This window comes from Lutra lutra, chromosome 3 (genome assembly GCF_902655055.1).
Source record: "Lutra lutra chromosome 3, mLutLut1.2, whole genome shotgun sequence".
Lineage (NCBI taxonomy): Eukaryota > Metazoa > Chordata > Mammalia > Carnivora > Mustelidae > Lutra > Lutra lutra.
Window position 1 is genome coordinate 76,018,213 of NC_062280.1, and position 27,358 is coordinate 76,045,570.

A 27,358-nucleotide genomic window follows, 5' to 3' on the forward strand; every position below is an offset into this window, starting at 1 on the left:
CATTAGTGATCATAGTTTTATTTTTGCTCTATAGTTATTCAAGTTAAAATACTGGCAGATAATGATTTTTTAAAAATTCACTCTTCATCTTCCTGAATAATTTTTTTTTCTTAAGTAATTTGGGTAGAAAAAGGTATAGTCCACATGAGTGATAAGAAGGAAACTTGGTGATTCAGAAGAGGATGTCAGAACAGAACAGGTAAGGACTGGCAGAGGACTATCCAGCATGGGGAATCAGAGTTCCGGGAGGGCAGCAAAGGTATCCCCACGTTGGAACAGTCCAGAACCTAGTATTGCAGCCTGAGGAGGGTAAGGAGGGCTTCCACACTGAGGCATGGGGCTCATCCTGCAAATGGGCTCTTGGGAAATGGGTGGGATGAAGAGTACTTCCACATGAAGGGGCTGACTGTGGGTGAGGTTACTGGCAGTCCTATGGTGTATCACAGCCTAGGTAGGGTAAAGAAAGCATGTGTATGGGGAAAAAATGATAGTGGCAATGGAGATTGGTCACAAAGGAACAGATAAACCAAGTAGATATATTAAAAAATAATTGGACAGTCTGGGTGGCACAGTCGGTTGAGTGTCCCACTCAGTTTTGGCCTGGGTGGTGGTCTTAGGGTCATGAGATCGAGCCTGAGTGGGGCTCCGAGCTCAGCACGGAGTCTGCTTGAGACTCTCTTTCCTGCTCCCCTCTCCCTCTCAAATAAATAAATAAATAAATCTTAAAAAAAAATCTTGACAACCAGTTTCTCACTGTGGAGAAATGAGTTAAAAATAGTGAAAGGGAGATACAAAAATGAATATGAATGTATATGTGTATACATTTGTCTGTGTGTGCATGTATCGCCACATGTATGCTCTGTCCACTGAGAGGACTTGATACCAACAATATCCCCAAAGGCAGTGAGCACATCTATCACCCAGATCTTGGTTTCTAAATACCATCCACCGAAGAAACTGGGACTCCAGGAGAAAAGGCTGAAATCAGGACTGCGGTAAGGGAAGTACAAGATAAACCTGAAATATCTTACTATGCCACAGAGCAAGGAGGTATCAAAAAATTGTGGGTCTCCTGAGTCATAAGGACACAGGATTCAGCTTGAAAGAGCCCTTGCAGCCTAATCTGGGACAATTTACACATCAAAGTAAATGATGATGATAAAGGATTATAACTGAATAAATAAAATGGGAACCATGATGTATATGGATAGAAATAAACAAATGGAGAATCTGATGAGGAATGAGATATTTTTATGGTTTCAAAGTACCTACAAGATGCTTACTAGTTGTAAAAGGGAAGGAAAAGAGTAACTCTGTGGTAGAAAAGCTGGGACAACACCAACATTACAAAGAAATTAAAGTGAACATTATCACTAATAGGAGAAATTAACATCACCTGAGACCTGGCAGAATTCAATCAGAGGAACAGAGCATTGATTCCATATTATTCCTGTCCGAAATTCGTAACCTAAAATTAGATGAAACATTTAAAAAATCCAAATTGGTCTATAATTTTCAAGAGTCAAGATCATGAAAATTAAACAAAACAAAACAAAACAACAAAACCACTGGCAAACTATTCCAAGTAGAGGAGACTACATAGACACGGTATCTAAATGAAATGAAAGATTTTGAAATAGATCACTTTACTAAAAATAGATTCTTTAACTATTAGGACAACTGCTAAAACCTGAATCATATCTGAAGAGAAGATGTAGAAATACATCTATGTTAAATTTCCCAGTTCTGGTGATTGTATTCTAGGATACTTCCTTGTTTATAAAAAATAAATAACAAGCTATTCCTAGGAAGTGGGATAACTCACTCAGAAAAACAAATGTTGTTGATATTATATTACACATTTTCTATGCATTCGATTGTGTTTAAGAATTTTTTTAAATCTCTTTTAAATAAGAATGAGATAAATATGTAAGTCCTTCTATGGCAAAGTTATAAGATATATGCAATAAAATACTAAATGAAAATATTAAGGTACAGAATATATCATATAATACTATTGTGTGCCTGCAAACATATATATGTATGTATGTTTATGTGTGCTTTGTTTTAGATTTTTCTTTTGTTTTACTCTGAAACAAAGCACAAAATCCATTAGCAAAGTTTGTTTGGAGGAAGGAAGGTTAGGAGTTTGGGGGAGAGGAAAGAAAGATTTTACTTTTCATTACATATCTTTCTATATTAGGTTCTCTCACATTATGTTTTAGTTTTAATACTTTAAAGTTTGGCTGAATAAAATAAAATCAGTACAAAGTAAAATTTTAAAGCATAATTCTGATCATAATATTATTTGTATTTCCCAATACTAGTATCTTTCCTCTAAAATTTGACAGACTAGCGGAAACAAAAAATATCACCACTGGAGACCCAGTGCTTGGCACAGAACCTGGTACGTAGGCGGCAACAATCACATGTTGTTGAACAAATGCATGAACCAGTAATTCATACACATAACCATTACCAACCATATGATTTCATTATTTGTTTTCTTTTTGAAACAAAGAAGATCTGTATGTATTGTCATGTCCGTAATATATAGGTTTTATTCAGAGTAACAAAGTTCCTCTGAAGACATTACAAGACTAAGAAAGTAGAATGAGAGATCTCAATTGGAAAAGAGCCCAATGTGGGGCTTGATCCCAGGACCTGAGATCATGACCTGAGCCGAAGGCAGATACTTAGCCAACTGAGCCACCCAGGTGCCCCTGCAATATGTTTTTGAAGAAAGGAGAATGTTTGAAGTATGAGAAAGAAATAGATTGTGATTCCCATTTAGCTCCATTATACCGATGTCCCATGTTTAGGACACTGGTCTAGGAAAATTTTTGCTTGATAAATAGGGTTTCTATATTCAGGCACAAACAGAAAAAATGAGCATATGTGAGAGAAGGTGACATACATTATTCAAGATAAGGCACACTGGAAGATAAATAAGAGCCCGAGTAATAGATATTGCTAAATGTTGAAAGGATAACGTAATATCTTTCATGCTTGGGCTTGGTGCACAGGCTGTGGGGTTTGTTGTTGAAAAAGGAATGACAAATTGTCATTTTGCAAGTGGCATTGTGCCTTTTTCAGTCATTTGGCTGTATCAGTAACTCACATTTATCCCAGTGGGTAATTTATTGCCTTTATCGGAAGTAGAAGAAAAGCCAATCAGTAAGGTGAGGTGGTGAGAAACCAAGACACAAAAGTCTTTTGTGGTTATCTATATAACATTATTAATTTTCTTTGAATCAATGTGTCACAGCACAAGACCTGGCTGACTAATAGCTAACCCTTTTCCTGTCTTGCTAGACAGCTAAGCAGCATTAAATCTACTAGACAATTGATACAGTCATATCCTGATACAAGGTAAGAATTGATTAAGCAAAAAAAGCAGCATAATAGTTATCATCAGTATCAAACATTTGGAAACAATGCCTATTGATTCCCTTTTGTCATTGACATTACTCAGGGAGGAAACCACAAAGACATATATTAATTTAGCTGAATAATATAGGTGAAAGACTTTAATATCTTCAGAGTGCATTTCTGCTCCCAAGATGTTTTACCATTTGAAGAAAATCTGACAAAAAGTCAAATTATACAAGTTGTCTGCAGATTTAGGTAACTAACATAGGATAAACTATTTTTCTTATTGAGCTATAATTGACATGCAACATTATATTAACTTCAGGAGTACAATATAATGATGGGGCATTTGTAAAGATAAATTTATTTTTAAAGTATGTAAGGTATATTTTGAAACAATATGTTCCATAATGTGTTTTCAGATAAAGAACTTCTAAGTGCAAAGCAATGCATTTAGTGGTTAGTCTGGAACAAAAAACAGTTACTGAGCAAATATGCTAACAGTGTCCAAACAGTCTGGAAAAATGGGGAAAAGGAGATATTTGTTGCCCTTTTTTAGATTAATAATTGGATATATTGCTTTGCATTTTGAAGTACTTCAGCTAGAATGTATCTGGAGGCTGAAGAAAAGTGCTACAAACATTATATTATAAAATGCAGCTAACGTAAGTATAAAAATAAGTTTATACTTTTTCCAGTCTCATGGACACATTGTACTATACAGTATATAAACCCCTTAACCTCGGGGTGCCTGGGTGGCTCAGTGGGTTAAGCCTCTGTCTTCAGTTCAGGTCAGGATCCCAGGGTCCTGGGATTGAGCCCCACATTGGGCTCTCTGCTCAGTAGGAAGCCTGCTCCCCTGCTCTCTCTGCCTGCCTCTCTGCCTACTTGTGATCTCCCTCTGTCAAATAAATAAAAATAAAATCTTAAAAAAAAATAAAATAAAAAAACCCTTAACCTCTTTTACCACAATAAATAAATAAATAAAAACACAAAGCCCCAATTCTAATAAGATAGTCTCTGAGACTTTTTTTAAAAAAATATTTTTATTAACATATAATGTATTATTTGCCCCAGGGGTACAGGTCTGTGAATCATCGGGCTTGCACACTTCACAGCACTCACCATAGCACATACCCTCCCCAATGTCCATCACCTGACCACCTTCTCCATCTCCCCCACCCCCCAGCAACCCTCAGTTTGTTTTGTGAGATTGAGAGTCTCTTATGGTTTGTCTCCCTCTTGATCCCATCTTGTTTCATTTTCTCCTTTCCTACCTCCAAGCCCCCTACTCTGTCTCTCAAATTCCTCATATTAGAGAGATCATATGATACTTGTCTTTGAGACTTAGTTTTTTACAGAATTCCCAATATGACCTGTAAGTTGGTAAAGGAGGATCCGAATATTGCTCTGTAGAGGCCTCCTAGGTCCTGAGTGTTCAACCACATGTACAGTCTGGGGTTAAAGTAGGAGCTATCCCTATAAACGCTGGAGAACTGAAGATTATCTTCCTCATGGGAAGTAGCTATATTAGTTTCCCTTTTCTTTATGAGGGACATCTCTTCTCAGAAAAAAAATAAGGGGAAAGAGAGTCAGGAAGAAATTAAAAAAAAAATATTCCATAGGAGTGTTTCTATTGTTTAGAAAGATACAGCCTCATTGGGCATGCCCAAACTGTATTGCCAGAGAAATTTTCAGTCTTTGTTAGATTAAAACTAGGGTCACTGAGCATCCTTTTCAACATGTCAGGGATCAGCCAACTCTGGCCCGGACAGAGCATTTTAAGGCAGAGATTTGGAAATATGGCGAGGGCTGTGAGTAGTTACAGAGTCCACAGTTACAGCTGTTCAGATATATAAATAATGCCAACCACTATTGGGACAACTTTTTCATGATAATGTGGTTTCATTTTTCATAGTTTTGGTGAGTATTTTTCCAGAGTCCAGGTCTACACTACTGGTATAAAGTACATGTTCAAGGATCTCTAAAACCATAGTTTCTAAAGAATCCCCTAATTGAGAATCATGTGGTTTATCTCCAGTGTTAATACTGAGCTTAAAACTGTTTCATGTGTGTTTGAAAGAGCTGAACAGTTTGTGCCAGTAGATTCTGGAAAATGCTACTTTTCCAAGTAAGTACTTATGGGACTCCTATTAAATAAAAGCAACACATTGCGAACAGTGAGGCTTTAAGCTGCTCGCCTGAGCAGCCAGGATTTTGGGCAGTTATGGCTATTACTATAATTCTCATAGTCATCCTCATCCAAAACAATGGAATCATTTGCTAAACCCATTGCTCTTGACACTCAGCCATTGTAGTTATTTGCATATCTACTTCCCAACTAGATGACCAGTACCCTGAACACTAAGATGTTTTATTAACTTCTCAATCGCTACATATACAAGCATATAGTAAGTACTTAGGAATAATTTTTGAATGATTTACAACAAGAACACTAGAGTACGATAAACACCTCACATATTTATCTGGTAACCTTGACAGTTCAGAATTCAGCTATGCACCAGAAAATGTGCCTCTTCACACCCTCACCCTTACCCCTCAAAAAAGCATCAGAAGATTAAAGTTTCTTTCTTTCTTTCTTTCTTTCTTTCTTTCTTTCTTTCTTTCTTTCTTTCTTTCTTTCTTTTTAAAGATTTTATTTATTTATTTGACAGAGAGAGATCACAAGTAGACAGAGAGGCAGGCAGAGAGAGGGAGGGAAGCAGGCTCCCTGCCGAGCAGAGAGCCCGATGCGGGACTCGATCCCAGGACCCTGAGATCATGACCTGAGCCGAAGGCAGCGGCTTAACCCACTGAGCCACCCAGGCACCCTCTTTCTTTCTTTCTTTCTTTCTTTCTTTTTTTAAAGATTTATTTACCTACTTGAGAGAGAGAATTTGTGGAGGGAGTAGGGGCAGAGGGAGAGGGGGAGAGAGTCCCAAGCAGACTGTGCTGGGTGCAGAGCCTGACTGGGGCTTGATCCCATGACCCTGACACCACGATCTGAGCTGAAACCAAGAGTCGGCGCTCAACCAACTGCATCACTCAGGTGTCCCTAAAGATTCAGCATAGAAAAAAACTGAGACATAAACTCCTTAAGGGCAGGAGGTTTTTCTGCTTTGCTCACATCAATATATTTAGGGCCTTTACTGAGCAGAATAGATGCTCAATAAAGATGTGTTGCATAAATGACTATAATGATGGTTATGTCTTTCCTAAATGAACAGAGAAATGAAAATAGTTGAACTCAGAACTAGGAGCTAGAGTTACTGTAGACATGGACATCTGTGACACAGACCAGCTGACGTCATAGGATACCAGCAGACTACAGAAAAACATGGTCAAAAATGCAGAAGCATGACAAGTTGGAACCGTTTCTTTTAGAAGCAAGCAGATCCCAATCCCTTACAGGACCCTGTGCATTATCGCTACACAGTTCAACAATTAACATTTGCATTAGGGATTCCAAGTCAAATAAAAAATTAAAAGCCAATCAATGTCTAGAATATTAAAAAAAAAACCTACAGAGGAAGATGATGGACTAATACTTAAAAAAAATAATTTTATTTTTTCAGTGTTCCAAGATTCAATTATTTATGCACCACACCCAATTATCCATGCAATACATGCCCTCCTTCATACCTATCACTGGTTTAACCCATCCCCCCACCACCCTCCCCTCTAAAACCCTCAGTTTGTTTCTCAGAGTCCACAGTCTCTCATGGTTTGTCTCACTTCCCCCAGCCCCCTGCTCCAATTTCCCTCAATTCACTTTTCCTAAAGGAACACTTTCATCCATTATTGTTCAAATTAAATACTGGATGGGAAAGATTGTTCTGAGAACAGTTCAAGAGATGGTCTGTTCTGGTTGTTCTCTGCTCCTAGATCCTCTGCCCATTCTGTATGGGAAGAAGGGAGAAGCTGGAGTATTTCTTTCAGTCTCCCTCCTTGCCTATATCCGGTGATGGCATCTTTTTAGGGTAACACATTCTGTTGAGTAGTCTCCCTTTCAGCTTCCAATTTCAGCTCTAACCAAACTTAAGACACCTTCATGAACTGCCTCCCCCTTCTCCTTTAAGAATGGGACCATTTATGGTTGGCCAACAGGATCCTTGACATGTATTGCTGGCTTCCTTCCACCTTACCACACCTCAGCAAACTGGTCCTTCATTAAATTCTCTATGTAAAACCCAGCTGATTAGGCTTTCAATCAAACCATTTGATCCACCATAGAACAGTCAGGGCCTTCTTACTTTGGATGAGACTTAAAACTAATTATGTCAGGCATAAGTTAATTATCAAACCAACCCATTTCTATTTCCTCCTACTATATGAAAGTGCCCTACAATGCTCTCAAGAATAGTGGTAAAGAAGAAAAAGACAAAGACAATTTGTGACCAGCAGCGGCAAGCGTTCTCTTGTTTCAATAATGCCCAGGCTGGTGACCAAATACAGACAGACTAGTGACTTCTGCACATCAGTCAAGGCCACTTTATTCTTTCAAAAGAAATGAAAAGTAATTGCATTGCATCTCTAAATTATTTTGAAATATTTCTGGAGAAAACTTCAGAGAAATGCACATGAGTGAGAGGAGGAAAAAATTTTTTAACAGAAAAAGTTCATGGGTTTAGCTCCACCAATTTTGAAGTAGACTACACAAGAAGATCTTGTATTTGGTGACTTAGAGATGCAAACATAATTAAGGGATGGAATAGGGGAAATTACATGACCTCCCAGCATAGGTAGATAGCAACCTGGCACCAGGGCTAGAGCTCTTACCCACCCTGCCTGGAACAGAGGGAAACATGGTGAATGAATGGAAAGAAGCAGTGGGTTGGGTTCTAATGCCAACTTTCCTAAAGGAGACATTTTGGTTAAGGCACTTTGGCAGTTTTAAGTGAGATAGGGAGGATGAAAAGTACCATATTAATTCCTCATCATGCTGTGGTCTGAAGTCTGAAGATTCTAATCTCTTGGGGATGACACTTTTCGATTTCCAGGTTTGGGGAAACTGTTTCACCTGTCAGTCCTCAAAGGAGCTGTCTTAAAAATCTCGCCATTTCTGCAGAAACATTTGTCAGCTACCATCTTGAAAGCTCTTAGTTTCTCCCACTGGAATGACAGAAAGTAGACACGAGACGATCCTGTGGGGGTTAAGAGAAAACCTAGTGCACGCCTGAACTTCCATGGTGTCATTTAATATGTATGGATTCTTAACCCAACTTTGCAGCCTAATGACTTTTTAAAGTCAAAACTTCTTCCAAAATCCTCTTGGAATATGATTTTTGAGGCATATGGAGACAGAATCTGAGCCAATATATTTTATTCCAAATGAGGTTCTTTGATTTCTCATCTGCTTTTGAAATGTGGTATCTGTCTACCTTGTGAAATTGTGTTCTCTCAGCTCCCAGGATAGCTAGGAAGAGACTTAAATAGCTGTATCCTTAGTGCTTTCTGAATTCCACTATTTGGGGACTATTTCTGCTGGATACATGTATTGCCTATATATAGCATTCTCTTAATTCTGCTCCTCAAACTCCTATTGTCTACTGTCAAAGCCAATAATTACAAAGCCAGACTCTGGAATGGAGAACACTACTCTATGGCTATTTGTTATTAAGGGACTTCTATCACAGAAAAATGGAAACATCGTTGACAAGATAAATTACTTCAAAAGAAGATAAGCTGAAAAGGCAAGGAAAGATACCATGAATCTTGGAGTTCTTCATTTATTCTGTTTTGCCACATTGCAATCCTCTTACACTGACTCTTCTTTCTCCATTGGATTTTCATCTGAAGAGTATTAATCTCACAAAGTAAAAGAAATCAAAATAACCAGGGAATAGGTCAGTGGGTTAGAGTTTTAATAGTTATCACAAAAGCAGAACAATCACTTGTGGAGGGGTAGGGAGAGAGAGAGATTTATGGACAACTTTTTCAAGAACACAAATACAATCTTCCACAAAGTTGTATCAATTCTGAAATTCACCTAATTCTACATGAATTCTCAAGAGCTGTATCAATATGGAATTTCTCAAATTTGAAATACTGGACGATTCTCACTACTTCCTTTCAATTCACTTCTCTAGCCTACAATTCCATACATGGTGGTGAATATGTAAAAGCAAATATTATCTGTGTAGAAACAGGAAATGATGACATTCCAGGCAAAAGTGATGTCACAAACATACCTCAGTTCCAAAGGATACTCAGTTCTCACGTACTAAGGGCAATAAAACAATGACTTTATTGCTGAATAGTATTTAAAGAAATGTATTTCAACAAAACTGCCAGAAAAACTAATCATTCTACACGTAATAGACTACATTAGCAACTATAGATATTAAAAGTTTAACTTAGCAGAGGATTGACTCTGATTTTAAAAAAAAGTTTAGGGGCGCCTGGGTGGCTCAGTGGTTAGAGCCTCTGCCTTCCGCTCAGGTCATGATCTCAGGGTCCTGGGATCGAGTCCCGCATCGGGCTCTCTGCTCAGCAGGGAGCCTGCCTCCTCCTCCTGTCTCTCTCTGCCTGCCTCTCTGCCTACTTGTGATCTGTCTGTCAAATAAAAAGAAAAATCTTTAAAAAAAGTTTAATTTAAATTTTATCTCTTTTTTTAACAAATTCAAGCTTATTTATTCAATTTTTTTATTAATCTCTATACCCAACATGTAGCTCAAACCTATGACCCCAAGATTGAGAGTCACATGCTCTTCCAAATGAGCTAGCCAGGCACCCTATAGATTTTATCTGTTTTTGACTTAGGTCAATAGGTGTCATCACTGGCTTAAAGGAAAACAAGAAATCTATCTCTCCTTTCATGGATAATATTAATATTTTTCCTAGAGAGACTTCTGTATTTCATGGGTAATAAAACTCTTATCTCCCACATTTAAATCTTTTTTCTATAAGAATTTTAAGATAGTAAGTGACACAAAAACGTACAACACATAGAATTATAGTTAGTAATTGGCATGCTTTTATCATATACTAGGCAATGTGCAGAGGGTTTTATTGTACCTTATTTTGATTAATACTTATGATACTAGAGTTCCACAATTATGATCTAAAAATAAACTAAAGACAAAAGAACTGAGGCTTAAAGAGGGTAAGCAATCTGCCAAGAGTCACAATTCAAGAAAGAAAGGTAGAAGGGTGCCTGGGTGGCTCAGTGGGTTAAAGCCTCAGGTCATGATCTCAGGGTCCTGGGATCAAGCCCTGCATTGGGCTCTCTGCTCAGCAGGGAGCCTGCTTCCCTTCCTCTCTCTCTGCCTGCCTCTCTGTGATCTCTGTCTGTCAAATAAATAAATAAAATCTTTTTAAGAAGAGAGAGAGAGAAGGTAGAATTCAAATTCAAGTACTTTGTTCTCAAGTCTTCTTTATTTGCTCTTATAATTAAAAAAAGTAAAAGGTACAAGTGAGCATATTTGACTTCTTAGAACATAAATACTGGTTCTTAATGTAAGTACCAAGTTGGACGTAAGTTACTTCATACTGCAAACATTCACCAACAATTCAGTGGAATTTGTACTCTACAGGCTTAACAGAGTCCTTTAAAATTCTCATCTACAGAGGCATTTCTCAACTTTTTTTTTATATTATCTTTCCCCTTCTTGAAGTTTTTTTTCTTACTCACCCCTCCCACAAAATTTTAATAACACCACTATACCATGTATCTGTCTATACAGTATACGTACATCCATGCTCTATACATAGGAAGAGTTGAAATTTTTTTGCCTTCTACAATGAATTTCTGCCCTTTGAGGGCAATGAGAATGTAAAATCTAGACATACCTCTCTGTTTTTCTTTATTATTCCAACACCTTCCAATCCACTGGCTACTACTTAAAATTGTATGGGGTTAGGACTTAAATTTTTTGCTTCAAGTTTTTCAGTACATTAAAATGCAAATATGTAGAAAATGTTGGTGAGGCACTATAAGCCGTTTACATTTTGGTATGAATAAAAGATGGGAAAACCAATTTGAGAGGGAAAGAAGAAGACTGTGTGGGCACTCCCTAGAGGAGCAGGGGAGGGAGAAGAACAGAGAGCCTCTGGTGCCGGAATGCCTGTGGTACAACCCGCTTCAGTCTAGTCCCGTTGAACGCATTAACACGAAGGACTTCAAAATGCCAGCTCCCATTCATGACGAACAAGAAATCTTAGTCATAAGCCACCTTAGTGACCCTCACCCTATTGATTAATGTGTAAATATTGGGTTTCCTGCCCATGAAGAATTTGCCCTTTGGGTCCTTTGAGGCCTGTTTGTACATTCCCAACTGCTATGTGGCCAAGAACAAGTAAGTTTATGTACCGTTCCAAAGAAATAGCTCGACGCCCAGGCTCATTTTAACCCAGGTATGAATAGAAGACAGAGATGAATTCACAAATACTTCTTTCACATGCACTGTAAAATATAACTTTTCATTCCCAGAGGCCAAAATGGTCTTAACCATTGAAGTAATTATAGCTCATGACTGTAATTTAGCGTTCGCTCTGGTTGACTCTAAATTCACACAGGAAAATAATTCACTCATCTTGTTGGAACACTGGAGTAAATAACTTCATAAAACCCATACAGTTTCAGCAATCCTAGAAAGAAGGGTGAATTCTAAGAGAACTCAACAGTGGATAATTTAATAAGACAACAACAGTAATTGTCTACCATTTATTGGTCACCATTTTAGGCTCAAGTACCATAGCTGACATTTATAAATATCACCTATTCAATCCTAACACCAGTCCTGTAAGATGAATGTTTGTATCCACATTTACAGAGGAAATAAGTTTAGAGAGGATGGGCAATTTTCCTAAAACCACTCAGAAGTGGAAGAACAAGTAGAAGAATTCAGACTCCTGTCATCTGAACTCATGCTTTGCCACTTCAGCCACAGTGAAATTATCTCGGTGAAAAGATGGAAAGGATCAAGTCTATAAACTTCTTTTTTCCAATCAGATGGAGAAATCCTGGGTAAATAGAGAGATAATGGATTTGGCGTGAAACCTTTTTTGTGGGGGGGTGGTTTTACACGTAAGAAGCTATTGTTTAGATATTTTGATTCAAGGATCATTTTTGTAATAAATGTCTTCAAGATGGGTATTGGCAAGGATTTTCTGACTTTGAAGGTTGTGAAAAATATGATATGTATATATGCACGTTTGCATATATACTACCTTGGTAAATGATAAATAAAATGGTGACTATGTCACACAAGAATAGGTGTACTTTCCAGAGGTCAGGGCCATTGGAGTCAGTTGTTTCTATCACTCATTCTCCATCACTGGTATTGAAACTTATAATATGAAGGGAGCCCTTATATGAAAAAACGGCTCTTCTAAAATAAAAAATACAAGAAACGACAAGTGTTGGCAAGGATGTGGAGATAAAGAGATACTCTTGCACTGTTGGTGGGAATGCCAGCCACTGTGGAAAACACTAAGGCAGTTCCTCAAAACATAAAAATAGAATCTAGTAATTGCACTACCAGGTATTTACCCAAAGAGTACGAAAATACTAATTCAAAGGGATACATGCACCTGTGTTTATTGCAGCATTATTTGCAATAGCTAAATTATGTAAACAACCCATGTCCATCAATAAACGAATGGATAAAGAAGATGTGATATATATTTATAATGGAATATTATTCAGCCATGAAAAAGAATGAAATCTTGCCATGTGCAACAACATGGATGGGGCCAGAGAGGATAATGCTAAGCAAAATAAGTGAGAGAAATGCAAATACCATATGATTTCACTCATATGTGGAATTTAAGAAACAAAACAAATAAGCAAAGGAAAAAAAAGAGAGACACACAAACCAAGAAACAGATTCTTAATACAGAGAACAAGTTGATAGTTACCAGAGGGAGGGAGAGATGAATGAAATAGGCCATGGGGATTAAGGAGTGCACTTGTGGGGCACCTGGGTGGCTCAGTGGGTTAAGCCGCTGCCTTCGGCTCAGGTCATGATCTCAGGGTCCTCGGATCGAGTCCCGCATCGGGCTCTCTGCTTAGCAAGAAGCCTGCTTCCCTCTCTCTCTCTCTCTGCCTGCCTCTCCGTCTACTTGTGATCTCTCTCTCTGTCAAATAAATAAATAAATAAAAATCTTAAAAAAAAAAAAAAGGAGTGCACTTGTGATGAGCACTGGGTGATGTACAGAATTGCTGAATCACCATGTTGTACACCTGAAACTAATATAACACTATATGTTAACTAACTGGATTTAAAATAAAAACCCTTGTTTAAAATTTTCTGTTTGTTTCATACACCTATATGCAACCACCAATATGACAGGACAATAAAAACAAAGAGGGCAGAAGTAGAATGGCAAAAATAAAATAAAACCCTAAGAAATAATCTAATCTATTTATAGAAGAGCTAACCCAATGTTTAGGAGTGTTGAGGAGTTAGGACCCAAGCGTGGGTCACCTGATTCCTAGACCAGTATTTTCTTCCTAACAGTATACTGTTACCAAGTAGAATAATAAATAGGCTTGAAATTACAGGAAAAAATGACCTCCAAAATACATCATCAATTTTAGTCTTTCTCTGTGGAGATGGACCTAATATTTAAATTACTTAAACACACTGACAATGAAGTACAAATATAATTTATCTCTTAAACTACCAACACAGTTATGTTTACTATGTCCCAAATGGGTTATCAAACATCCCTAAATGGTGACATAATGAATAACTCCAAATAAAGGCTAAAATTGTTCTCACATGTGAAGTAATGTGTACAACTGGTCAAAGTACAACCATTGCAATAAAAATGTTTTTGCTTAATTTCCTAGAAGTTTCAGATGTTTGTTTAGCCGTTATTAACTGGAAAATTCCTTAATGCATTGTGCACTTACTGAAATATTTTAGTTGGAAAATGTTTGTTTTCCAAATAAATAATCCAAGACATAAAATTCAGCCAGTGCTTCACAATATTAACTTGACAATAAATGAAGCATTTTATCTATGAAGCATTTTTAAAATGTTTATGTAGCTTCTAATGAAATTCTAATTAAATTTTGTTCTCCTATAAAGTGAGAAAACTTCCTATATCAGATCTTCTGTGAAAGGTTTTGCCAGACTTCTATTAAGACTAATGCATGCAAATTCCATCTTCAAAAATATTTTGTAATGTATAAGATATAATTGTGAATATTTCCAAAATATGCTTACCGCTTCACTTTTTCAATGTTCTTCTACTTGAAACTAATTTTAAAACTGACAATCTAGGCATTTCCATATATTTTAAATATTAATAAAATAATCGCGCAGAAACAGCTCTTTTTTAGAGGACATATCATAGCATTTTACAACATATAGACGTCCAACATATTTTTAAACCAGAAGTCATATTAACATTTAGATCACACAAACTCTGTCATCTATAACAACTACTGATTAACCCCTGAAATGTTATGCTTATCTTAATGGAAGGGAAAAAATTACAGTTATGCTAGTCATCCTGCCTCTTTAATTTACACATACATGTCCAAGATCTTTCTAAGTAACCACAGCTCATCAAAATCCTCATAGGACAAATAATACTAATCATCATGGTGTTGCCCAGCACTGTATGAAATCTTTACAAACCTGGAAAATTGCAGCCAAAGCCCAGTATACCTTCATATCCATATATATATATATTTTTTTTTCCTATCACTTGAGAACAATTCTACTGCTTCCAAGTCCTGTTACTTACCGAGAAGCATGTTTCTCAGCAATAGTCAATTTAGCCAGTCTGTAATTTCTGTATAATAAAGGTATGAAGAACTGAGAAGTACGTGAACTTGCCACCCGTTTTGTTACAGATAGTATGAGCCTTCACAAACTCTTCCTTGTACCCTCCGCCTGCTGGAGCTCTGGACAGACTCCACTCACTCGCTTACTCACTGTGCACCTCGGTGGAAACTAACAAACAATAGAGTGACTGTCAGTAGATGCTGCCTCCTCTGCCGACAGAGCCAAAAAAAATGATGGAAAACTAGGTTACTTCACTGGGGTTGGAGATGTAAATTCTGAATTGATTATGCTGTTTCTTTAAAATTCCAGTAATATTTTCTACTGAATTCACAAAGAAACAAAATGTAAACTTATGCAAATAAGCTTATAAAATCATGTTTAAAAAATGTTAACTGTCCTCGTTTTTCTCTAAGAATTTAAAACACATTTCACTACATGCTTAAATTCTGCTCCAAAATAAACTCTGTGTAATACGCAAGTTTTAGGGAAGACTGATTATTAAAATTACATCACTCATCAAGGATCGTGGAATGCAAATATACTTATTATTTGATGACATGAGCTTGAGCCTCCAATGTGATTTCAGCTTCTCAATGGATTACTTGTTTGACTCCAATACAAAGGTAATTATTTCTGAAATCAGTTTCTCCTGAGAGAATAAGCCTTGCAGTTTTAAACCAATAAGGATATTGCAATGAACATTTAACAAAGGAACATCTCGTTTTTTTTCATTTTTCTACTAGATGTGTATTAACAATTGAAAAAGAGAAAAATCTATTATCTCAAACCAGAAGAATTTACAGCACTTCAGATAACACTAAAGCCAATAAATTGTGATTTTTGAGACCATGTTTGTTAAAATAGAAAATGAAGTGACACATTCAAATATTACCTATTCTAGCTACTGTTTTTCAGTTATCCTACAGCACATATTACCATTTATATATTATAATGACAGAGGACAGCAGTTAAACTATCCCTTCCTCGGATACAAATACTTGAGCAGTGACGTTTTAGAGGTGTTTGCTCAAACTATTTCCCTATCCCTTAATTTGGGGATTCAACTTTCATAGGATTAGCTATTATTATTTTTAAGGGTGAAAAGTTAAAAACAGGAAAAGGAGAGGGAGAGAGGGTCTGACAAAAGTGTAAAAGGGAAAATTTTGAATTATACTGGTACTGCAGATTTTTCTGAATCTATGTGATACACAGAAGGTGTGAAAAGACTATGAAGATAGGACAGTCTGGAGCAAAGAGAACAAAGGGAAGAGATAGCTAAGGATAATAATTATAAAATATACCAAGGATTTTTTTGGCCATTATAAGATGTAGGCTTTTTGTATATCAAATATATCTACTTGTTTTTTTAAAGATTTTATTTATTTGCCAGACAAAGAGACAGAGAACAAGAGGGGAGGGAGTGGCAGGCAGAGGGAGAGGGAGAAGCAGGCTTCCTGCGGAGCAGGGAGCCAGAAATGGGACTTGATCCCAGGACCCTGGAATCATGACCTGAGCTGAAGGTAGATGCTTAACCAACTGAGCCACCCAGTGCCTCTCAAATATTTCTATTTGAATGTAGTCATCTGAAGGACTGCACATATAAATTCTTACAGTGAGTAAATCAAGTTTTAATAAGAGATATATATGTGTGTATTTATATCAATAAATATTTCTTTATAAATGTGGAGGAAGGCCTCCTTCCCTTTGACTTCCCATTCATTCTAACCTGGTTCGCACACTTGGGCATGCATCAGAGGTCCCTGGAAGGCTTGTTAGAACAGATTGCTGGGCCCAATTCCCAGAGTTTCTGATTCAGACTCTCTAGGGTGGAACCTGAGAATTTACAATAAATTCCCAGGTGATGCTGATGTTGATGCTGTTAGTCCCAGGACTGCATTTTGAGAACTGCTGCTCTAGCTCATTATGTTACCCTAGCATCCAACACAAGGACAGTGTCCATTGTAAACTGTTGTATTACCATATTACGTGGATTCTGAGCTCTCTCCCCCAGCCCACCCCATTTTCACAGCTCTGAATGGAGATGTGTCTTTAATTAATCACATCTTATGATAAGTATACACAAGGCAGCCCTCACAAGCATAGTTGTCAATGTCAGAGTGTGCATGGACTTGGTCACAGCTGTTAAGAAGGTCTCTTCAGCTGAGTGATAGAATTTTTGAGTGATATCATGTGTGGAGTTTAACTGCCATTTCACTATTTTTTTTAAATCTATACTTTTTTTTAAGAGCCACAGTATGATTTGGCTTTAAACATACAACGTGGTGCATACAAAGATGGCACATAAACAGGTATGAAATATGTCTTTGTTACTTATTAGTGAAGCAGATGTTCATTATTGGAGGAATGACAGCAATTTCAGATTTCCTTGGAAAGTAACATTCTGTTGTACTAGAGGATATAAGAAAGGTAATCTTAAGTGGAAAAAGTTGTGGTACATGGGAAAGTTTTGCTTATCACAGGCCTGGTAATGTGACTTAAGGTAAAAGAAATTGCCAGATACCTCTGAACAAAAATTTCAAAGTGACGAGTTGCTGATACAAATAATTCACAAAAAGTCCAGAGCAACTCTCCTTAAGGTTCTGTGTCATAGTTTATTGACTTTCTTTCTTTCTTAGTGATACATGAAGTAATGATGTGACTTACATTAAAAAAAAAAAAAACAAACAGGGACGCCTGGGTGGCTCAGTTGGTTAAGCAGCTGCCTTCGGCTCAGGTCATGATTCCAGCGTCCTGGGATCGAGTCCCGCATCGGGCTCCTTGCTCAGCAGGAGCCTGCTTCTCCCTCTGCCTCTGCCTGCCATTCTGTCTGCCTGTGCTTGCTCTCTCTCCCTCTCTCTCTGACAAATAAATAAAAATCTTTAAAAAAAAATGTTTAAAAAAACAAACAAACAAAAATTCTTAGATTATTGGAAAATAAAACAATCATCCCTAGTAGTAACTATTTAAAAATTGATGACCAATGTGTTGATTTAGAGCAGGTTTCTTTGTTGTTGTTCAAAGTGTGGCATTAAAATTATCTAAAGAATCACCCCGCTAAAAATGTAGGTGTCTCGGACTACCTGAGATCTATTGAGTTAGTATCTTTGGTTGGAGAACAACTGACAATTTCACCTTCAAGTAAATAACAATTTAATAAGAATGGTGAGACTGGAGGAATCCTCAATGTTAATGGTGATAATATATTCCTTAAAAAATCTACCTTTGATTCCAAATCAATTACAATAAACCCTTGATAGTGCCCAGATGGTTAAAACTATACAAGAACAACTCTGCTTATCCCCATGGGAAGTTTTACAAACCCAAACATCCAACTGCATAAATATTCCAATGGACCTGTAAAGGCCGGAGAAGCCACCAGAGGCAATGGTGGAGGCTCTCATCCGACTGGTCTCAAAGCAATCGTGCTTAATAGGAAGGCATGATCCTAGGAAGAACAAGTACACAGGAGGAGCACCACATCGCCAAGTCAGAGACCCCAACACCAGCCCAGTACCAACTGGAGTCTCCATGTAGCCCTCTGGGGGTGTGAAGAACTTGGAAGAGGTCACACTAGAAAGCTAGTTGTAATTGACTGGGAAGTCACCCAATATCTCTGAGCCTGTTTACTCTGTAATAGAATACAGGTATTCATAGAATAGCTTTCTATGGCCCATTCCAGCTCCAAAAGCTTTCATAAAAGGGTGTGGGCTCTTCCAAAGTTTTATTAGGAAAACCTCATGACAAACTAATCAAAGACAAAGGGCATCTGTGATGGTTTGAATTATGTCCCCTGCAACTTCGTATGTTGAGGATATGAACCCCCAGTATCTCAGAGTCTGACCTTATTTGGAGATAGGGTATTTATAGAGTGGATTGAGCTACCGTGGGCCCATCAGACTGGGCCCTAATCTGATATGACTGGTGTCTTTATAAATCCAAGAAATCTGGATACAGATAGGTGCAGAGGGAAGATGATGTGGAGGGACACAGGGAGAAGGCAGCCATCTACAAACCAAGAGAGGCTGGGAACAGATCCTTCCCTCACAGCTCTCAGAAGAACACCAACAGAAGCCAACACCAAGAATTCAGAATTCTAGCTTTCTTAAGTGTGAGACAATATAATTTTCTTGTTTGAGCTGCTCAGTCTGTGCTGCTTTGTTACAGTGGACCTAGCAAACAAATATAGCATCTTTTCACCAGGTGTTTGATATTAAGTATCTTCTAACTTCATAAAAAGACTGGAGAGCAGAGAACCACTCTCTTCTCTAAGAAGTCTGAAAAGCAGTATGAGAAGCCCTGTTTGGAAAGTGAGATTCAGATTTTTATACTTGTACTGCCATTAATTTTTCCTTAATCAGGTCAGTCATGCATTTGTCTAGTCAAGTAGATTTCCCTCCCCAAAACACTAGATATTGATTTATTTCAGACTTGCTTTTGTCTTTATTAAGGTCTGCTTCCTAACTTGATTAATTTTGAGTAATTTTCCTAGTTTCTAAGATACATACATGGCTCATTTATTTTCAATTTTTATTTTTTAACACTAAAAACCATTTAAGAACTAAGAACAGTTTTGATGTTTTCCCTCCATTAACTTTTAATCTGTCATTTTAATTTTGATTTTCCTTTTCTCCCTTTGCTTAATGGTTAATAAAACTATGAGTAGAAATAACATTATTTTTGTCTTTAGTATTAATTTAGTTTGGCCTTGGGCCACTCACTCACCTTCCATGAACTTCTATGATGTTGTCTGTGTGAGGATCACACCAACTAAATGACAATATGTGAAACTATAAATTGTTATGTAAATTTAAGCCATTGTTTTAATTATTTTTGACCAATTAACTATACATAAAGAAACCGGGTACCCCTGGGGACATCAGAATGGCTTAATTTTGGAGCTTTAAACTTTCATTTCTGTTTGATGTTTATTGTCTCTCAAATTTTCTATAGGTTTATAATTTTATAGCAAAATGGCAATCATTCATCTACTAGTATAGTTTTACTTGATGACTTTTATCCAAGGAAAGAAATTATTTTAAAAATCTATCTCTTGAAATACTCTGCATTATCATTTAAAAACAGGAGAAAAGGGGCGCTAGGTGGCTCAGTGGGTTAAGCCTCTGCCTTCAGCTCAGGTCATGATCTCAGGGTCCTGGGATCAAGCCCCACATCGGGCTCTCTGCTCAGCAGGGAGCCTGCTTCCCCCCTCCTCCTCTGCCTGACTCTCTGCCTACTTGTGATCTCTCTCATTCTGTCAAATAAATAAATAAAACCTTAAAAGAAAAAAACCAGGAGAAAAAGGAGCTAGCATTTACTGAGAGTCAGTTATGCATCAGGCACTCTTTTAGGTAATTTACATTAAGTTCTCATACAGCTATTAAACAGAGGTAGACACTGAGATTAAGAGTATAAACCAATTGCTCAAGGTCACAAATCTTCTAATCCAGTGCTCCTTCCAAGCTCCCTTCTTATAAAAACCAGTGAACTGACAGCTGGGTTGAACTCAAGTTTTTTTCTAGTGATTTCCAGGGAATGTAAAATGTTTCATATTTTGGGGGGAATTGAAAAATCTAAATCTTTTTTTTTTTTAAGTAGGCTTCATGCTCAATGTGGAGCCCACTGTGGGCTTTGAACCTACGACCTGGACATCAAGACCTGAGCCAAGATCAAGAGTTGGACACCCAACTGCCTGAGCCCCCAGGTACCATTGAAAAGTATAAATCATTTTAAAGTAAATGTGTTTCAAAAAATAAAACAAAACAAGTGGTCCTTCTGTTTTTCTTTGATTTTTTTTTTTTTAATTTAGAGGAAATATTAGTTTTTCCTTCTTTGTTTTCCTTCAGGGGAAAATGAAAATATTGGTGAGTAATCATTTTGTTTTGAGTTATACTATTATTTTTCTCTCATGCTTAATATTAAGTTCTAGCACATCATGTGTATTAATTCAAGAATTCTTGTAGTTTCTCAAATACATGTAAAATTTTTTAGTAGCATTCATTTTTAATACTTAGTGCTGAGTTTTTACTTAAGTCCACTTGAAGGCATTGATTACTATTATTTCTGGTGAGATTATGTTGAGGGAAAAAATGTAGCCTAATCAGCTTTTCAGTTATCTGCAAGTACAGCTCTCTGTAGATGAAAGATCATTACTATTAACTAGGCTGCCAAGTATTTGAATAAAGTAAACATTTAGGGAGCTATATGAGTTCTGAATTTGAGAATCCAAAATGGACCCAGAAAAGACAAACAGTAAGAATTTAAGCTGCATCAGTGAAGATGTTCATTACATTATATATAATTACAAACACATAGAAACATCCTAAATGCTCAACAGCAGAGGAATGGGTGTATCAGTATTATGAAATATTATAAAATATATTAATTGACATAGGAAAATGTTCACTATGTAACAAGTGGGGGAAAATATGTAATTCTGGTTACACAGTAAAGGTCATATGTGTAAGAAAGACATGTTCCTTACCTATGAATGTTTAAATATGTGCATATCTACAGAACCATGTTTAGAAGAAAATACTCCAAAATATGTTAAAATTTTTTGCAGGTTTAGAGGAAATTTTACTTTATTTTTCTTCTGTATCCTTATAATTTTTTGTACTAAACTGAAAAAAAAATCCATCTTAAAAATGGCAGTGGGGGCACCTGGGTGGCTCAGTTGGTTAAGGGTTAAGCGTCTACATTTGGCTTAGCTCATGATCCCAGGGTCATGGAACGGAGTTCCACATAGCACCAGCTCCCTGCTCAGCAGGGAGTTGGTTTTCTCTCTCCCTCTGCTGCTTCTCTCTCTCTCTGTCAGATAAAATTAAAAAAAAAAAAAAAAAAAGGCAGTGGGAGGGATTTGGCTCTTTAAAAGAAAATATAATTTATAAAAATCTGGAGGCAGGATTAGCAAAATTAGATAATTTCACTTAAAAACCATACAGTAGGTAAATCTTGAGAACAAGCTAAATTCTCAAGTGTCCTTTGGGTCCCAATGATCCTCTGCTACAACTGGCAAGGTTAGAGACCTGGGCAAGCGTGCAGACTGCGCACACACAGGGGGCTCGCATTGATTACTGTCACAGTGCAAGTGTACAGTAAGTGGTGTGAAATAAACACAGTAAGAGGGAATGAGGATAATGGTAATACAATATTTATAGGGAAATTCAGCCATCAATTCCCACAGCCCCTCAGTGAGTTCATCTCTTCACCTGTAATACCTGCATCCTCCTGCAGGGAGGGGATGGGGGGAATCCAGGCCACAAATAGGCTTATATGCATGATTTCTTTCAAGGTGCTAAATCTTTTTAACCACTATGGCAGCACTGTCATTTTTACCCAAGTATTTAAATTATATAAAGGAAATAATTTATAGGCTGAAAAGATACGACTCCCAGAAACCTTTTATTACATGGCCCAAATCAAACTATTTCTTATCATTGTCATCAGAAAAATTCCATGACGACCTCATGACACATAACTAACATGGTTCAGACACATCAGATCCCAGCACAACTGGAAACATCAAAAGAACTGTTATGTTATCAATGAGGCTACCAGACAGAGCACCTGCTCCCTTCCTGCACTGGAGAGCAGATCTTGCAATAATGCCATGCAGGTTTTCTTAAGATAGATGCTCAGATGTGTTAAGATTTTCAATAGGGTTAAATTGGAAATGCTATCATTTTTGTTCTTTTCATTAAAAAAAAAACAAAAACAAAAACAACTCTACCTACCTACCTAAATGGCACTCAAGTCTATATTCTCATTTTAATGTAAAGCCAGCTTGTCTTCTGAGGCTTAGTTTGCTTAGGGTAGCACAATGCTTTGCAACTGTTAATCCCCTGAGAGTGATCGCCAGCTGGGAGAAATGTGCTGTTTTTAGTTTGCTTATGGCATATATTTGGAGGGAGATGGATAAGACCATAAAAATTCGAACAAGTTGGACAATTCTGAAGTGCAATGATATTCTGCAAACAAAATATTTAGGTACATCTAACTCTGAGAGATAAAACCCAAAGGGATTTTAAGGTTTGCTCTTCATTAGCACAGAATCTAAAAAACAAAAACAAAACAAAAAACAATGTTTTTCGATTCTTATCATTAAGTTCCTTGCTCATATACTTCTCTCACCAAAAGAGCTAATATATACAATTTATGAGGGCACTTCAATATCTGATAAAAATGCTTATTGGTTTTTGCTTTTGTGTTTTTCTGCGTAGGTTCATCTATACTGGTTTCCTTGGAGGTGATCACATTTATCCATATTAATTAGAATACCCCCCCAATCTATATGTTATGTGTACTTTAATGAGCAACTTACATAAGATCTGTATTGTTTTTTGTTACATCAGTTGAACATATTTAGGATATAATTGCATAATATAATTGGAAAGAGCTCTCTCTTTCTCTCTCTTTTTTTTATCTCCATGTCCCCCAGGAGGGGAAAAATTTGAGTTTCAGAGATAATGATTTGCTGTTTCTTTCCCAATTCAGTCTTAGGTACCTCCATTAACATTCAGCAGTCATCATGTTATGATTTCAGTGAAAGATTTAGAGAAATATCTATATAATAACCAATGATGTTGTAACAGTCTAGAAGTGCAACAATTAATCGGGAAGAATGCTATACTGCAGTAACCATGTGCTGAACATGCACTACAACTTTTAGCCTTAGGCAACTCCATTTTGTAATTAAGGCAGAATACAAAGCATGTTTCCAGGGGATGTTTTGGGGCCCTAGTTATTATACTATATCATTAATATTTAATGACATAGTGGCATTTAGTAAGTTAATTTTTACAACCTTCTAAATAAAATTCTAGAAGGGTTACTAAATACCACAGTACTGGGACACCTGGGTGGCTCAGTGGGTTAAGCCTCTGCCTTCAGCTCAGGTCATGATCTCAGGGTCCTGGGATTGAGCCCCGCATCGGGCTCTCTGCTCAGCGGGGAGCCTGCTTCTCCCTCTCTCTCTCTCTCTGCCTGTTGCTCTGCCTACTTGTGATCTCTCTTTCTGTCAAATAAATAAATAAAATCTTAAAAAAAAAGACTACAGTACTGAATTAATCTTTTCTAATTTTCAACTTCCAAATAGTTTTTGGTGATGCTCATAATATCTGCTTATTTCATCTTTTCCTATTCTCTGTCAGAGGTGTTGGAAAACAGGCACTCAGAGAAACTATTGTAAGTCGCAGTCTTCTGGTTTGCCAGGGTTCTCACATTCTCCTTTATCAAAGTGCTTCCTGGCCATTTCTCCCAATAAATTTTGTGCCTAAAGTACATGAGGACTTTTTCCTTTATTCTTCGTCTAATTAGACATCGATCCTCCTCAAACTGAATGAATGAGAAAGCATTTTCCCCTTTGTTTTGCTTTTAAAGATTTGATTGAAGTATTTTTTTGCTACTTATCTTTATCACACAGTTCCTGTCCCCAACAGATTTTGCTTCTTCTGTATTTGTTGTCTTCCTACTGGGAACAGAGTCTACAAAAATGATTGCTGCCACTTCATATACAAGAAAAAAAGGTTTATTATTTATAATGCAAAGAAAGTATCAGTCGCAGTCAATGCAAATGCTTTAATTCAAAAGATCTATTACAATGACAATGCAGATGTCGTTCAGCTATGGCTGTAAACCATATTAAGCACTTTACTTTGGGCTTTTCTAAATTAAAGGAAAATAAAAAATTGGGGACAGTTGAGAAGAGAAATGTCAGTATGATTAAAGGCTAGAAAATAGTAGGAAAGACAAAAAGTATAATAAAAGGGACATTAAGATGTGGTCTTCAAGTACATAAATGGCTCTATGTTAGCATGGAGACGACAGGTAGTACTACTAAGAGAGTGTCCTTAGTAGTAGTAATACTAATACAACAAATGCTTCAGTGCCAGATCCTTCCTGAGAGAGAGAGGAAAGCAGGCTTTCTGTTGAAGTGGACAGCCAGATGCCGGTCTCTATCCCAGGACTCTGGGATCATGACCTGAGCCGAAGGCAGAGGCTTTATCCCACGGAGCCACCTAGGTGCCCCTGTTTTTTAAAGATTTTTTTTAAAATTTATTTGCCAGAGGGACACCTGGGTGGCTCAGTTGGTTGGGCAGCTGCCTTCGGCTCAGGTCATGATCCCAGCGTCCTGGGATCGAGTCCCACATCGGGCTCCTTGCTCTGCAGGGAGCCTGCTTCTCCCTCTGCCTCTGCCTGCCATTCTGTCTGCCTGTGCTCGCTCTCTCTCCCTCTCTCTCTCTCTGACAAATAAATAAGTAAAATCTTAAAAAAAAAATTAAAATTTATTTGCCAGAGAGAGAGCACAGCACGGGAGAAGCAAGCAGAAGGAGAAGCAGGCTCACCGCTGAGCAATGAAGCCCAACGTGAGACATGATCCCAGGACTCTGGGATCATGACCTGAGCAGAAAGCAAGACACTCAACTGACTGAGCCACCCAGGAGTCCCGTCCCTTAACTAAGGTAGTACTATTATTCTAATATTACACATCAGGAAACTGAAGCATGGAGATAGTATGCAACTTATCTGAGGTTACACAGCTAGGCGGTTGAAGAGTGGGGATTTGAAAACAGTTCTGGTCCTGCAATTGGAACCCTTAACCATAGACTGTTCACCCTCCATGTATAATAACCTGACCAATAGTTTTCAAATCAGTTGAGTGGTAGGACCATCCCAAGAATATTTCAAAGGATACCACCACGTGGATTCCACCTCCAGGGATTGTCATATAATGGATTTGGTGGGACCTGTCATCAAAATACCTAAAAAAGTGCTAAGGTGATTTTCAAGTCAGAGAGGCAAAAGCACCAAGTCTAGGGTACCTGGTTGTTCTGTAGTTGAGACAGGAGCAGAATCCAGGTATCTTGACTTGTTCCTGGACATTAGAGTAGCACCTACTTTAGGACGCAGTTTTACTCAGAGTGGATGAACTTGAATTTCTTTCTTTCTTTTTTTTTTTTTTCCAATGATTGTTTTTTTCTTTTTCTTTTTTTTTAAAATTTATTTATTTTTATTTCTTTTCAGCGTAACAGTATTCATTGTTTTTGCACCACACCCAGTGCTCCATGCAATCCGTGCCCTCTAATACCCACCACCTGGTTCCCCCAACCTCCCACCCCCCGCCCCTTCAAAACCCTCAGATTGCTTTTCAGAGTCCATAGTCTCTCATGGTTCACCTCCCCTTCCAATCTCCCTCAACTCCCTTCTCCTCTCTAACTCCCCTTGTCCTCCATGCTATTTGTTATGCTCCACAAATAAGTGAAACCATATGATAATTGACTCTCTCTGCTTGAACTTGAATTTCTTAAATCAAAAAGTGTTGGTTCACTGAGGATCATGAAAGATAGGATTTCTTTTGATGGTTATTCAGACTAAGATGGATTATCAATTTTCTGAGATAATTAAGTGTATTAACGAGAAACTGATGAACGTTTCCAAATTCCCTCTCTTAAATATTGTAGCACTTATGTAATTCAGACACCAGAGGTCTCTGCTATACATTCTGAACTCTCTGTATAATAAAGAGCCCTCCTCAGAATCAACTTAAGGCAAAATATTTTCAAGAAGGAATGAAGGGGGTGCTGTGGTAAATGTTGAACAGCCAACTCCCTGGGGAAAAGCCCTGATTTGTAGTGTTTACCAAATCATAGTACAGGTATGATTCTAATTTCAAGATACCAAAGCGATGGGCATTATTGAATGTAGAGCTCAGTAGCACACCACTACACAGTATTTCCACATATATATTTCCATATATATATATATGGAATATATATTAACTACATTTTACTATTATCTATGCTCTTGAGGTTTTTTTATGTCGAATATATATATATATATGTATATGTATATTCGACATAAAAAAACCTCAAGAGCATAGATAATAGTAAAATGTAGTTAAATAATTAGGAAGCAATGGGTTTTGAATATTTATCACCTTTGTTTTAAATATAATTTATTTAACATACATTTATAGGATTTAATTTTTAACAATACGATATTTAATGACTGGCCTGCAAAATTCCTGAAAATTTAATGATCAGCTCTTGTAAATCTGTCCAACATACCACTGAAAACACATCCACTCAATCATATATGTTTCTTGGAGAAGAACAATACTTATTCAAATAAAGTAAATAATAATAAGCCAATTTTTATCGTACATAGGGTAAGAGGGGAGAAAATAATCTTTCTTCATTTGTTGAGTTTCTCAAGAATAGAACTTTTGATTAAATCCTTCAAGA

At 37.2% G+C, this 27,358-nt stretch overlaps 1 protein-coding gene across 9 annotated transcripts in view; it reads right to left on the reverse strand.

Moving 5' to 3' along the window:
• The window catches only part of ZNF385B (zinc finger protein 385B), a 402,524-nt gene that overhangs the window by 182,327 nt on the left and 192,839 nt on the right, over positions 1–27,358 (reverse strand). For 3 of the 9 annotated variants that reach the window (XM_047722313.1, XM_047722314.1, XM_047722320.1), the window contains exon 4: positions 1,397–1,468. The exons of the other annotated variants lie outside the window; for them this stretch is intronic. In XM_047722313.1, the coding sequence (XP_047578269.1) occupies positions 1,397–1,468 (72 nt within the window). The remainder of the gene's footprint in view (positions 1–1,396; positions 1,469–27,358) is intronic. 9 annotated transcript variants of the gene reach the window in all.